At 42.0% G+C, this 13307-nt stretch overlaps 1 protein-coding gene across 2 annotated transcripts in view; it reads left to right on the forward strand.

Moving 5' to 3' along the window:
* The window catches only part of zgc:158464 (uncharacterized protein LOC791139 homolog), a 141634-nt gene extending 134222 nt beyond the window's left edge, over positions 1-7412 (forward strand). For both annotated transcript variants that reach the window (XM_061746246.1, XM_061746247.1), the window contains one exon: positions 5482-7412. In XM_061746246.1, coding sequence (XP_061602230.1) covers positions 5482-5668 — 187 coding nt within the window. In that variant the 3' untranslated portion in view covers positions 5669-7412. The remainder of the gene's footprint in view (positions 1-5481) is intronic.
* Positions 7413-13307: the final 5895 nt, after the last annotated feature.

The following is a 13307-nucleotide window of genomic DNA, read 5'->3' on the forward strand; positions in this document are numbered from 1 at the left end:
GGTACGCGTCGACGCAGACCACACGCCGTCACTGACGCCGTCACTAACGTGCACATCCCGAAAATTGTAACTACGCGTCGAGGCGACGCAGGCCGAGAGGGCTGTGATTGGTTCGCTTGGTAGCAACGCATTTCCGGTTTGAAGCAGTCGTGAACTTTCAGTGCTCTTTTCTTTGTGTATGTGTGATTTTTTTTTGTTTTGTTTTTTTGCACAATAGTTGTCCTTATCTCTTTGATTCACTGTGACCGGAAAAAGTCGGATAAATCATTCAGGAAAAGATCGCGAATTAGCGGTCGCAGGGGGTACTGCACCGCAATGAAATGGAGTGACGGAGAAGTCCAAAGGGTTCACGACGGCGTCACGGCGACGGCGTGTGCTCTGCGTTGGTTTGATGCAGAACCATAACTCAGGCTTCAACCGAGGCAGCTCTACATCATCCGGAGCCTTGAGGCACTCAGGACGGACTGAGACCATTCCTGAGGAAAGAATAATGAGAGTGCAGATTTGTGTGGCCATAAACATAAAAATGGCAGGAAGAATCTACTCTGATCTGGATCTCTGTTGTCAGTAACTTCCAAATGGCTCCCTGAAGTCAATATTTCCAGATGATGGGCGAACCCCACATTAGGTGATAAGACTTTGACGTTTTAATGCTTGAAGTCCTTTCTGACATCTAAATATTTGCTTTTTTGTATAGAAAATTGCAATTCTTGTATAATTTGTCCTTTTAAAAATGTGCATTACGGTTAATGCACTCATTGGCTGCACAGCTAGTGAAGTTGGATCATTTCTCGTCTGTCAAGATATATATTTAAACAGGGTCATTAATAAAATAGACAAAGTCATTTATATAGAATAATATCTTCAAGCTATTTACTTTTGTGTCTTCATTGAAATACGGTTGCGTGACTTGATTCATGTCACACAGAACATCATGCTGTGCCCCTTTCATCAATCACATGAACCCCAGAGAGCAATCTGATTCATGGGAGTGACAGGTGCCGTCACCTTACATGCAAGAGGTGGCTGAGTTCAGCCTCCCTCCCGAGCGCTGCTCTGTTGCAGCTGCTGCTGCTGCTGCTGCCACGGGCACAAAAAAAAGAGGTCTTTACACCTGAGGGAAACCTCAGGTGAAGAGGCTCCATGTCTGAGGTTGCTGAAAATTGCATGAGGCCATGAGGTGGCACAAATGTGCATTGCATTATTGATAACAACAGGCTCGTCTGAGACCTCAGCCTCATGAGTGCTCTGGCCAGAACAGGGAGGCTGTTCCTTTCGATTTGCCCGTCTCACCTTTGTCTTCTGTTTTTTTCTAGTCTTCTGCCCCGGACCTCCCCTTTGTCCTTTTCCCTTACTTTTCTAAAGGTTTTTTTTAACAAGTTTAAACACCTTGCAAGTTTCAAAGAGCTCCTTGTCATCGTATCTCTTATCCCATGAGAGCTTTGCACTGCTTGTTTCCGCCGTCTTAGTGGGGACATCGTTTCACAGAGATGAAAACGTGTTCAGCAGAATCTCTATGTCGAGTGCATTCATGGGAAAACTATAATAGTGAAAGAACGCAGAAGACAGTATTTGCATACATTGATATTTACTAGGCCTGTGTTGAAAAGATCGATTCTCCGATTTTAAATCGATTCTCATATTAATTCCTAAAATTCGATTCATAAAGATCGATTTAAATTTTTTTTTTTTTTTTTTTTTTTCCATCATTACATTACAACTTTTGGTACTTTTTTGTCTATGCCCAAAAAAGGAATATTTTGTTGGACACGAGAATAACTGGTGCCATGTTTTTGCCTTTAAATATGTTTAAAGGTATGAAAACATTAAAGTTTTCATTTATAATTGCATAAATTCACTATATTTCTTTGCTTTATATACTGTCTTGGGGTTACATTTGCATAAATGTTAAAAACCAAATTCTCATAAATGGGGAAAAAATAAAAGCGATTTCATCCGTCTCTGTTTGCTGCCCTGGATCTGTTTGGTAATTCTGACCCACGATGTTTCTGAAAGCAGTTCTATCAGCATTCTGGGAGCTGATTGGTCCTTACAGCATCATTAGCTGCCAATACTTGCTGTTGAATCTCAATATAATACTAGTATTAATATGTTGCATAACTAGACAGTCATAATTCATGCAACAGCTGAAAAAACAGTTTTATTAACAGTAACCCAAATCAATATCGGATCGAATCGAATCGGATCAAAGCCTGATAATCGATTTTGAATCTTAAGAATCGGAATCGAATCGATTCTTTATATTTGAATCGATCCCCAGCCCTAATGTTTACGCATTTAAACGCCACGTCCTGCATTACACTTCAAAACTACCCTGCTTTTATCCAGATTTACAAGTTACTTCTCAGGGATCATCCTTGAAAAACTCATTTATTTTGTGCTCAGATGAAAAGCTGATCCACACTATGTCTGATGCACATCAATGCTCGAAAAAGGTCACGGCTTCTGCGAGGTGTCATTATCATGTCTGGCTCTTGGCATTCTGTGGAGCTGTGGATTCATAACACTGAGCGCATCATTCACCCACATATCTAATATGTGGAAAGTGGAGATAAGCTGTGAGTGCTACTTGGTTTCAATCAAACTCATAAACTTCAATAAACATGACAGCAGACCTCCCCAGTGAGATCCATCCTGGTTACACAAATGGAGGTCCACAAAGACGGGGATACGATAACACTACAAAGGCGTGTCGGCTCAAAAATTACCCATATTTATTTTATCAACAGCATTGCCGTGTTGCTCTGCCGTCCTAGTTTCTCTCTCTGCAGGATTGTAACACGATAAATAACGCTGAACACTGACTGGAAAACCAGCTGGGAATCTCAAAGTGATGCTATTGATGTGTTTGCATGTTTTTTAAGTGCGTCTCTGAGTAACCCGACACCTTCCTCCCCGCACGCCTTTTGAAGATTCATCAAATGCGCAATGCAAGGAAAAAAAAAATCCCCTGCAAAGTAAAGTGCTTTTGATGAAACTCTGATGGCATCACTTGCAGCCTCATCGAGCTGGAGAGACCTGGAGCAGGGGAAATTTGTCCTGCTCTCCTCAGATCACGACCAAGTTTTTAATGTCACGCTCGCATATCTGAGCCGGAGGCGTCAAAATGGAGAAGTCTCGATGGTCTTGTTTACCTTGGTTTTATAGGTTAGCCAGCCCGCAGCACTCTACTTAAGCTCGTCTATAAAAAAGCTTTTTAGGCTTGAAGTACTTGAGCTCGATGCCACAACTTCACAAGTGCTTCATCTCTGCTTTGAATCGTTGAACTTCATAATAATGTATTCTCATTCTTTCATTCTTAATGAATGTCCTTAATTTGAACCCTGTAGATTATTTTTTTTTCATCTCAGTGTTATCTTTTATTCTGATTTCTGCACGAGGGAGAGAACAGAACTGCCGGATGCAAGTGCGTGATAACTACAGAACAGACTCGTATTTAAAATGCCTAAAGCTGCATTCTTGCTGCTGTTCATCATAGATAACCGGCCACAACTATTTTTTACATATTTACAGTAGAAAAACATCCATTATTCACTCTCACAGTATGGATTTTGTGGGTTTTTATAATCAGGAGTGGCGACAAGTCTCATCAACGGCTTCAGCGGCTGTGCTTTGTCTGCATTTGCTCGTGTCTGTTGCTGACACAGTAACAACCTCACGTCCCTTAGTTTTCTTTATGGCGTAAAAAGCTTTTGCCCTGCTTGATACATCACCTGGACCTACCCCTGCATGCACTCGCTCACATTAGTCCATCTCTTCCACGAGTTCAGAACGCACGCGATGCGTTTGGTCCGCGTCCACGCTTCACGGGCTTCCTCCTTTCTTTCAGTTTAAGAATAAATGAATGAATAATAATGTTTTTCATCTTGCCCCTTCTTTTTCATTTCAACATTTACATTTCAGATTAGTAAGGCGAATAACGTGAAACGATGCAGAACAGGTGGGAGTTTACCGAGTCGGAAACAAGCTGTGCACATTATATCAATAGCATACCATAATGCCTGCAAATGTCTTTGTGCCTGGAGCAATCATAACTTCTTAAAGGCATTAGCTACTGATTAAAAATGCTATTATGCTAATGTGTTTTGCAAAGAAAAATTATCCTAAGTGTGTATTTACAGGCTATAGGGAACGTTTTCTTTTGTTTTTTTTTTTCTTCTACCAGGCCTCCTCAGTGAAACAAACAGTCAGATCACTTTAATAAAAAAGTAATTTTCTATTTTAAAGCAGAAGATTACAGGCGAGCTGTAAAATGTATCGATCGAAAGCTTCTCCAAACACGCTGGGAGCTTTTAATTTGCTGCGCATTTATTGCCGTAGCTTAAGTGATTTATCCTGGGGGTTCATTAGCCTCATCCTTATGCAGCGAACGTGAAACGCAGCACCTTAAGAAACCTGCCTTTTAGTCATCCCCCAGACAGCGCCCGAAGTTATCAGAGGTAATCCGTTTTTCAGAGCGCTGTCACGTACTGAAGGGAACAACTACTCTGGGAGTGAATGAGGAGTGTACGAGGGAAGGGTGATGGGCAGAGTCCTGTTTATTTATCAGTCAAATATTCATTCAATTATTTCAAGTGGCACTTTGGACATGGATATGAGTCCCTTGCAAGACGTTTCACTTCTTCACTATAACATCACAGCTTTGACTAGACCAGGGGTCGGCAACCCAACATGTTGAAAGAGCCATATTGGACCAAAAAAACAAAAAACAAATATGTCTGGAGCCCAAAAAATAAAAAGTCTTGTATAAGCCTTAGAATGAAGGCAAAACATGCTGCATGTTTCTATATTAATTAGAACTGGAGATTTTTTCTTCATTATGCACTTTGAGAAAAAATTTGAAATGTCGAGAAAAAAGTCAAATGTTGAGAAAAAAGTCAAAATTTCGAGAAAAAAGTCAAAATTTCGAGAAAAACGTTGAAATGTCAAGATTAATGTTGAAGTACAATCTTGAGGAAAAAAAGTTGAAATGTCGAGAAAAAAGTCAAATTTTGAGGAAAAAGCCAAAATGTCGAGAAAAAAGTCAAAATGTTGAGAAAAAAGTCGAAATGTCGAGAAAAAACTCGAAATGTCGAGATTAAAAAGGAAAGGAAAAAGAAAGAAAAAGAAGAAAAAAAGAGAAAAAAGGAGAAAAAAAGAAGAAAAAAAGGTCAAAACATTTTTGAAAAAGCTCCAGGAGCCACCAGGGCGGCGCTAAAGAGTGTGTGGCTCTAGAGCCGCGGGTTGCCGACCCCTGGATTAGATAAACAAGTGTTTGTACATGAATTGGACTGTTGCCTTTAAATCGACTTCCAGATAAACTGTGGAGGCTTTGATTTCATAATAGTTTTAGATCGGCATATGTTAATCACCATAGCAAGCAGTATACCTGCTGATCCTCAGCATGGCATTCTTAATCGTGTTTTAATTGAGCTAATCAGTTGTTTTCTGTCCGTCTCTCCTCTCATTTTCTGTCTCCAGGAGCAGCCAGGGCTTCATGCACATGAAGCTGTCGCGGACGAAGGAGAACAAGTACATCCTGGGCCAGAACAGCTGCCCCTTCGACAGCGTGCCTGAGATCATCCATTTCTACTCCAGCCGCAAGCTGCCCATCAAGGGTGCCGAGCACATGTCCCTGCTGTACCCCGTAGCCATCAGGACACTATAGTGCTCCGGGTCACGTGCAGGCGTCCACCCCTGCAGAACTCACTCTGCCGCCCCCGTGGCTCCACGCTTCCTTTCCCTTCTCGACAGAACCCGCCCGGCTCGCGTCACGGGAAGATGAACAGTGGCATTTTTTTGAAACTGCTGATCCTTTACTCACCTCACTGGCCGACAGATCCCAGACCTGTTTCAGCGGCCTCCCGCTTAGTCTCTTATACACAATCAGACTCAGTGTGGCAGAAGTTTTTATTATCTTATTGTATTTTATTTTATTTATGACGGATATCCATTTATCAGATCTGAGACTGATTATCTGAGGAACATCATTTCATTGATTGTTGAGCTGATTACTCATAGCACTTAACACTCAAAGGGAAAAAAAAAGAGGTACAATATATTATTTGTCACTGGGGTCAATCTTTTACCACACATGACCCTACCTTTTTCCTGTGTGCCCGCCATGACAACTGTCTGTTGATACCGTGGCTGTATTTCAAAGGGAACTTAAAAGATTGTAAAGGAAGCAACATTTACGATGCTCGTTGAGCGATATTGTCCATGTGGGCCCCCATGCAGCGGCCAGGATATTGAATAAACGAGCGGGTATGGATGGTGCGTCCTCACCTTGCAGGGAAACAACGGGCCTGTGGGCTGTGCAGACTGATGCCTCTATGTTGTCATAGTGCATGCTGTCTGCTATCCATCACTGGGTGGGTGTATCACACCGGTGACAGTGTAAGTACCCCGGTGGTGAGACAGCCAGGAAAGCATGATGGATAGGTCGACCCATCTGATACAGTACAATTGGCTGAGGCCGGAGACCAGAGCCTGTCCAAATGGACCAAATTACCCCCCACTAACCCTGCTTAGAATGGCTTTGCATCGGGAGAATGAAATATGCCTGCAGTGTCTACCTCAAAAAATCAATTTCATTCGCCCATCTGCAGATCAATAGGTACAATGGGATTGCAGAGATTGATCCGCTTTCCCTAAGACATTCCCAATTCTCTTAAAATTGTGTTGTTGCTTTTAGAGATGTCTTGTTTTGTGTGGGTTTTTTTTTTAATTCAGTCCATCAGAATGATGAAAACAAGCAGATTCTTTTTCCCATCAGCAATTGTATGTATAGTCACTGTTCTAAAACTATGTGATGTCAGTAAAAAAATGTTTGTTTAATGCCTTATAATGCATGGGTCAAATCAGTTCGCTAGAACAGCCAATTTCCAATTCTGCTTTTAAACAATTGTTCCGTGACTGTAATTTATTCTGGGGTGGTCATTACTGTCGTGCTGCTCCCTCGTGACCGGCCCGTCGGCCCGCCCGCCCTCATTGTTCTGTGCCGATGTGATGGTGTTTTGGGGACTTTCCTCCAGCCTCTTTTGCTGTGGCGCTTTGCGTTTTAGTTGTTTCCTGCTCTGCTAAGTGCACGTTCGCCTCGGCGGCCTGACTGTAAGGGTGGGGGGTGGGAGTTTGACTCACGGCGTCTCCTGACCGACAAGGTCGTAGAGCCTCGCGCGAGATAGCGAACCCTCCCACCAACACACCCCCCGCATCGATCCCGGCCCGGCCTGTCCCGACCAGATAAAACACCTTCCTTCAACCTGTCACGCTTCCGCTTCGCAGTGAAACCTACAGATGTCCACACGCGTGTGAGTGTGAGCGCGTCCGACGCCGTGTACGTTATTTGGATGAGAGTGTGCTTTAAACCCTCCTGGTACTCTGTGAAACCTTGTGCTAAAAACTCTATTTTTTTTCTTCTCCCCTGAACTCTTTTAAGGTCAAATGTGTGACTGATCTTCTTCATCAGTCCCATTTTTAAATGTTATAACTCATACAAATACTTTGTTTCCTCTCAGCAGCTCATTTTGCTCAATAATTCTGTTCAGCGGTTACAACCAAAAGAAGCTGATTTCTTGTTAGTTTTTGCATCGTGACATCAGTCTTATGAGTTTGCAAAATTCATCAGTGAGAAACTGACTTAAGCAAGCATGTCCAACGAGTCCGTGTGGGCTTCGACTCTCCGCTGTGTGCTATGCAACTTTAAACAGCAGTCACTGAAGGGGAAATGATAGGAGTGTGTGCCTCTAAGAAACGTTTGTGACAAATGTGGTGGTACAAAACATCCACCGGGAGATGTGTTAGAGCGTTATGATTGGTGGTGCAATAAGAGAGCCGCCAGACGGTGCTGTCACCGGATCGCTATGTCTTACGACGGTGGCTCTTTGTGCTTTATTGAGAAACGGTATGTTGTCGAGGTGGACCTATGCTTTTCCGTGAGAAAAGGTAAATCCTCAGAAGGAACGCAGATCTGAACATAAACTTTTATGTGCGATGCGTTCTCGATTATACGAATGTTCACGTTTAGCAGACGAGGCTCTTTATTAAGTCGCCGCTGCTGAGGAGCGTCACTCTGCTAACGGGAAGAGCCTGCGTGTGACGGCCGCACTGCCTTGAGAGAGGCCTTAGCCTACCTTTAAGAAAGGGAAACTGGTGGCATGTAGGGGACGAATAAGGGAGTTGTGACGGGAGAAGATCTGCAGTCAGCAGACACTTTTGAGATCCATGCTTTTCTATCATGAGAACCTGAACGAGCCCTTTTCCTCCCTTGGAAGTGTCTTAAATCTTGTGTGTATGCGTGTAAGCACACGCTTTTGCCTGCACGAAGCAGTGATTGTTGGCTGTGTGATTGCACGTGTGCGTGCGTGAGTGTGTGTGGATGCGTGTGTGTGTGTGTGTGCCAGTGTAAGCAGCCATCAGCCATTGACTTGTCCCGCGTGTCTTGTGTATTGCTTTACTGTGGTAAAGTGGCATGTATGAGTTTTCTTTGTGTACAGTTTTGTGCCACATAGGTATGCACTACTATAACACATCTCTGTTTAGTCCCTCATGGCCAAATGTATATACTGAATGTATTGTATGGGGACGTAGAGGCATCATGGTGCAAATTAAATAAAGTTGGGTTTATGAGTTTAACATGTGAATTGGATTTTTTTATTCAACACACTACTTCTTCTTCTTCTTGGTTCACACATTATAAAGCAAACGTGTCATTGTTTAGCAGGAGAAAAGTGCCTTCCAGTGTTTCCACCATCCCCGGTTTCCATGGTGAAGCCCCTCCATAAGTGGGGAAGAGGAGCAGTTGTTTGAGTCAAGGACAGAATGGTGGAGCTTTTATCAAAGCCATACTCCAGCACTTGTTCTCTATTGATCCACTTTGCAGCAAAGGCCTTCCTTATGCTTTTTCAATCTGTTCATCCCGGCAGCATGCGCTTACTGTATGCCTGTGATTTACTTTACATTTCCTAGCGTCTCTGTTTCCTGCAGTCACACCTCTGGCCCTCATATACGAGGACGTGCACACACTTGGGTCCAACATTATGCTTTTCAATAGCTGAATAACAGATCAACTGATCTCCAAAAGGGACATAATTAAAGATGCATTTCTTAAATAAATTAAGCATTAGGTTCTTGTTGCTTGGAAGAGGCTCTGTCTCGTCCTGCTGAGGCTTCTAGCTCTTCGAGGTCTAAATGCTGTGAGGGTGGTGGCAAAATCCTCAGCTGGAACTTCATCAGGTAAAATAAAATGTACTTACTTAAAGAATTAATTGCTATGCAGCTGAATCCCTCCTTCCCACTTAGTGAACTGTTTGACACAAAAACAAAAGTTCACAGCATAATCAATCCCCAAGGACGTTTTTTATCCAAATAAATCCTTCCTCACAACCGCTATAATGACTTATGTTCACTGTTTTTTTGTTTTGTTTTGTTTACTTTTTTGGCATCAGGTTTGCACAGAGGAGCAGATGTTCATGTAGAAAACCTTCTTCTGAATACTAAATTTGGTGGTGATGTTTTTTATTCCTGCTCTTACTGATTTTCCTGTAGCTATTACGCAAAATACTCGCAAAATACTGTGTCTTTCTAGCTGTCCAATAAGCTCATCACATCTTTATGTGGTTTTGACTTTGAACTGTGACTATGAGGAATCCTGAAAATGCTTTGCTTTACAGGTGTGAACAAATCTGGTGGCAACTTTCCATCAAAGGAGGTTGGCTGCAGTCCCGGGGAGCCTAATCTTCCGAATGAAATGTACTGTAGTAACACCGCTCTCCTTTAATTCTTCTGGTCCATGTTCAGCGTGGCGAGCTCCATGACACCAAACAGCAGAGTGACGACTTTTCACCCTTTAAATCCTCAGTGCGGTTACAAGCACATCTAAATCAAGCTATTGGCAACAATCTAGCTAAGGATTAAAGTGGAGGTTCTGAGAAATCAAAATATACATACGCGAGAAGAACATTTTTTTTTGTCTGCATATATATTGATGGTTAATACCAAGTTTGGTAAAACCTAAAGCATATATATGCATTTTAATATATCATCTATAATGCTTTATGTATATATTATATTTTAGTTTTTTTCCTTTTTTTTGGCATCCGCTGCTAGACTGAAATGAGAGAAACACAAGGAAACACACAAAAGGCACACAAGCCTTTGAAATCTGCAAGAGAAAACTAACAAACAGAAACGAGAACAGGCAGAGACACAAACAGCAACCATTCCAGGTCTCTGAAACTAAATCTAGATGAGGCTGCTGCGATTATCTGCCCCCCAAAACTGTGGAGTGTGTATGTCTGTTTAACTGTGTGTGCAAAGTGAAATTAAGGTTTTGCCTGAACTGCAACTACAGTGGAGGAGGGAGGGCACAACCACGCCACCCGAGAGACCAGAACCCAACAAGGAAGAAACCCGAACCCAGGCCACCAGAGAATACCTGCACCTACATGCATCTGCACAACCAATCATGCCCCCTCCCTGAGCAGAAGAGGAGAGAATTAAGAGAAGACAATTAATTAATGAGTGAGGTGTCGACTCTGCAACGCACTTTCACGTGGCATTCTTCCGGTACAATTAGTAAAAACAAGCGCGAAGGAGGACGACAACATGGGAAAAAATGGACGCTAACGATGCAGCAGCTCTGTAAATTTCGTACATAGCTGAAACACATAAAACTGAATATTTTGCTCAGAGCGGGAAAGACAAACAATGTAAAAAACAAAATGACCAACTTTGGGTTAAAAAGCAGGCTAGAGTTGTTGTGTTGTCGTACTTTTCAGGTCTTTCCCTTAGACCAGTTGTCATGGATACACAATGCTGTAACAAGTGGCTTGTGGTTTCTGAAAAGCAAGTTTTGAAGGACGCATTATCTGGCACTAATAAGATCCCAAGAGCTTCAGTTCGGTTCGACTACAGCCCCACTAAGGTGAATACATGGCTTGTAAAATGTCTAAATCAGTTGGATTAAGGCAACAATTAGACTTTCTGTTAGTGCGTGACTGATTACAAGACCAAAGAAACTCGTGATGCTGCAGGACACGTCAGTTAAACATGTCACTACAGTCAACTTATTTTAAAACTTTTCCAAGGCCAATAATTTGTCACAGACAGTTAAATAATTTTTTTAATGATTCTCTTAATATACAATGTCTGATTTCCATTAGTTGATTTTTAGTCAATTATTCTTGTAAATGTTTTCCGTTTGCAGTTTTATCATGATATGACCTAAACAATTGTATCTTGTCCATGCTCTTTTCTTTCTTGTCCATCAATTCTTTTTCTCTTCAGTACAAAGAATTATCCATTATCGAAATCGATTTCACCAGATAGAATTTTCACAAAGTGAGTGGGTTTTACCGACAGGGCTATTGTCCGTCTGAGTGGGAATGAAATGAGATTCAGACTGCAGCTCTGTGTGAGAGCTCTCATATGTGGATTTCTTGGTCAAAGTTTGAGGAGTAGGAATTTTTAATTTGCATTTCCTGGCCATTTCTATCAATAACATTGATGTGCATTGACTCTGCAAGGTAAATATCCCCAGAAAGCTGGATAAAAGCAGTGAGAGGTGCAGAGTCTTATATGCTTCTTGTGGACGTCCTTCTCTTTTTTACACTCTGGAAAATAAAAACCAATACACTAATCTTAGAGTGCTAAAAAATGAATTTACACTTTGAACAGCCCAGCGATGGTGTTTGAAATAATTAAGAAAATACCCGCTTCAGTTATGAGATGAGAGGATGTTTTTCTTTTTTTTTTAAATCAGTTTAGATGAAGCAGAACAGTAGAGTTACTAGTTGTGTTTTACAGTATGTTAAACAGTTTTATCTTGCTTCTGGAGACAGACGATCACAAAAATGAAAAGTTGCACAGTGACAGGTTAACGGCAGTTTAAAGGCAAGTTCCTTCGTGTTCTTCACCTTTAAGCCAGACACATCACTGCGTTACGTCTCATTGCAGCAGGAGGAATTTCGAACGGTGAAATCTCCACTCTCTTAAAAAAGGCTTTCAAACTGTTGCAGCGTGACAGCAAAAACAGCACAGCACATTTTCCCCTGAAAGCCACTCACGGCACATTCACAGCCTCAACTTGTGTGATGGTTGATGCAATCAGTAAAACACACACCTCAAGGTTGGCTTTTACAATAACACAAAGATGTTGTTGTGGCCTCTAATAACTGCTGGAATTTTTGAGACCGTGACAGAAGCCAAACACGTTACTGCATATATTTCTACGTCTGAATAAACTGACACCAACTTCAATTAAACGTTAGTCAACATAAAACACAAAGATACTGCTTCTATATCCAATATCCAACTCCTTCCGTTTGAAAGGCTTGATTTTTTTCCCCCTTTTTTTTCCCACTCTCTCTCTCTCTCTCTCGTGCAGCTCTGTTCTTTTCCAAAGAAGCTCCATCAAGGCTTAAAGCACCTGGGATGAAATGCATCAAAGAAGCTTTTTGTGGACAAAGGGAGGGCTGGAGAAGAGGGAGAAAGAATAAAAAGCATGGCTTGAAAGCAACGCATTGGCAAAAGGGGTATGAAATGGCCTTGTGTCCATCAGAAGCTCATTTCATATTCCACTCAGTCACGCCGGACAGAAAGCAATCTCTGGTAACAGACCTTATGTTAATAACACCTGAGTTGCCTCCTTTCAGAGAGACAAAAGCATATGGGGGCCATTATACCCCTACCGCTCCGAGATGCTCAAGGATTTCAGTTGGAGCGAAAAAGTGTTGGTATTGTTCTCCGTGTCTGTGAGGGCTTGATTAGACAAGCTTCTCCACCATTTCAACAGGCCTGGCCCTGATTGCTTTTATTGGCTTAATAATGCTGTGGTACAGGACCTCGCTCATTACCTGAACCCCAGGTGCTGCGGGAGAAATTGAGCAGATATGTGACCAGTTCAAAGCTCCGGGCTGGATTAATTGAGGGGGGGTCTATTTTTAGTCATAGCATTGTCGCAGCATCCAAGAAATAATAATAATAAATAAAGAAAGTAGAAGGCTCTCCACAGGTTTTCAAAAGCTCTGAGGGTTTGAGTCTTGTGAAGGCAAACAGCTATAACAATGGCAAAGTCCAGGGATGGAAAAACAGACTTGTATCCTAAATATCGTCAGATTTTCAGTAGCATACTGCAAGTTTATTAAGACAATTACAGAAAGATATTATGACCCAAAAGTTATACATACCGGTAGCCATTTCTGCAGGACAGGGATATAATAATCAATGCAGTGATGATCAAGTGAGAATGGCTGTTCAGTTGTATTTAGGCATCGATTTTCACAAAAAATAAATAAAAAATAATT

The sequence above is a fragment of the Cololabis saira genome, chromosome 2 (genome assembly GCF_033807715.1).
Source record: "Cololabis saira isolate AMF1-May2022 chromosome 2, fColSai1.1, whole genome shotgun sequence".
In the NCBI taxonomy this organism is placed as follows: domain Eukaryota; kingdom Metazoa; phylum Chordata; class Actinopteri; order Beloniformes; family Belonidae; genus Cololabis; species Cololabis saira.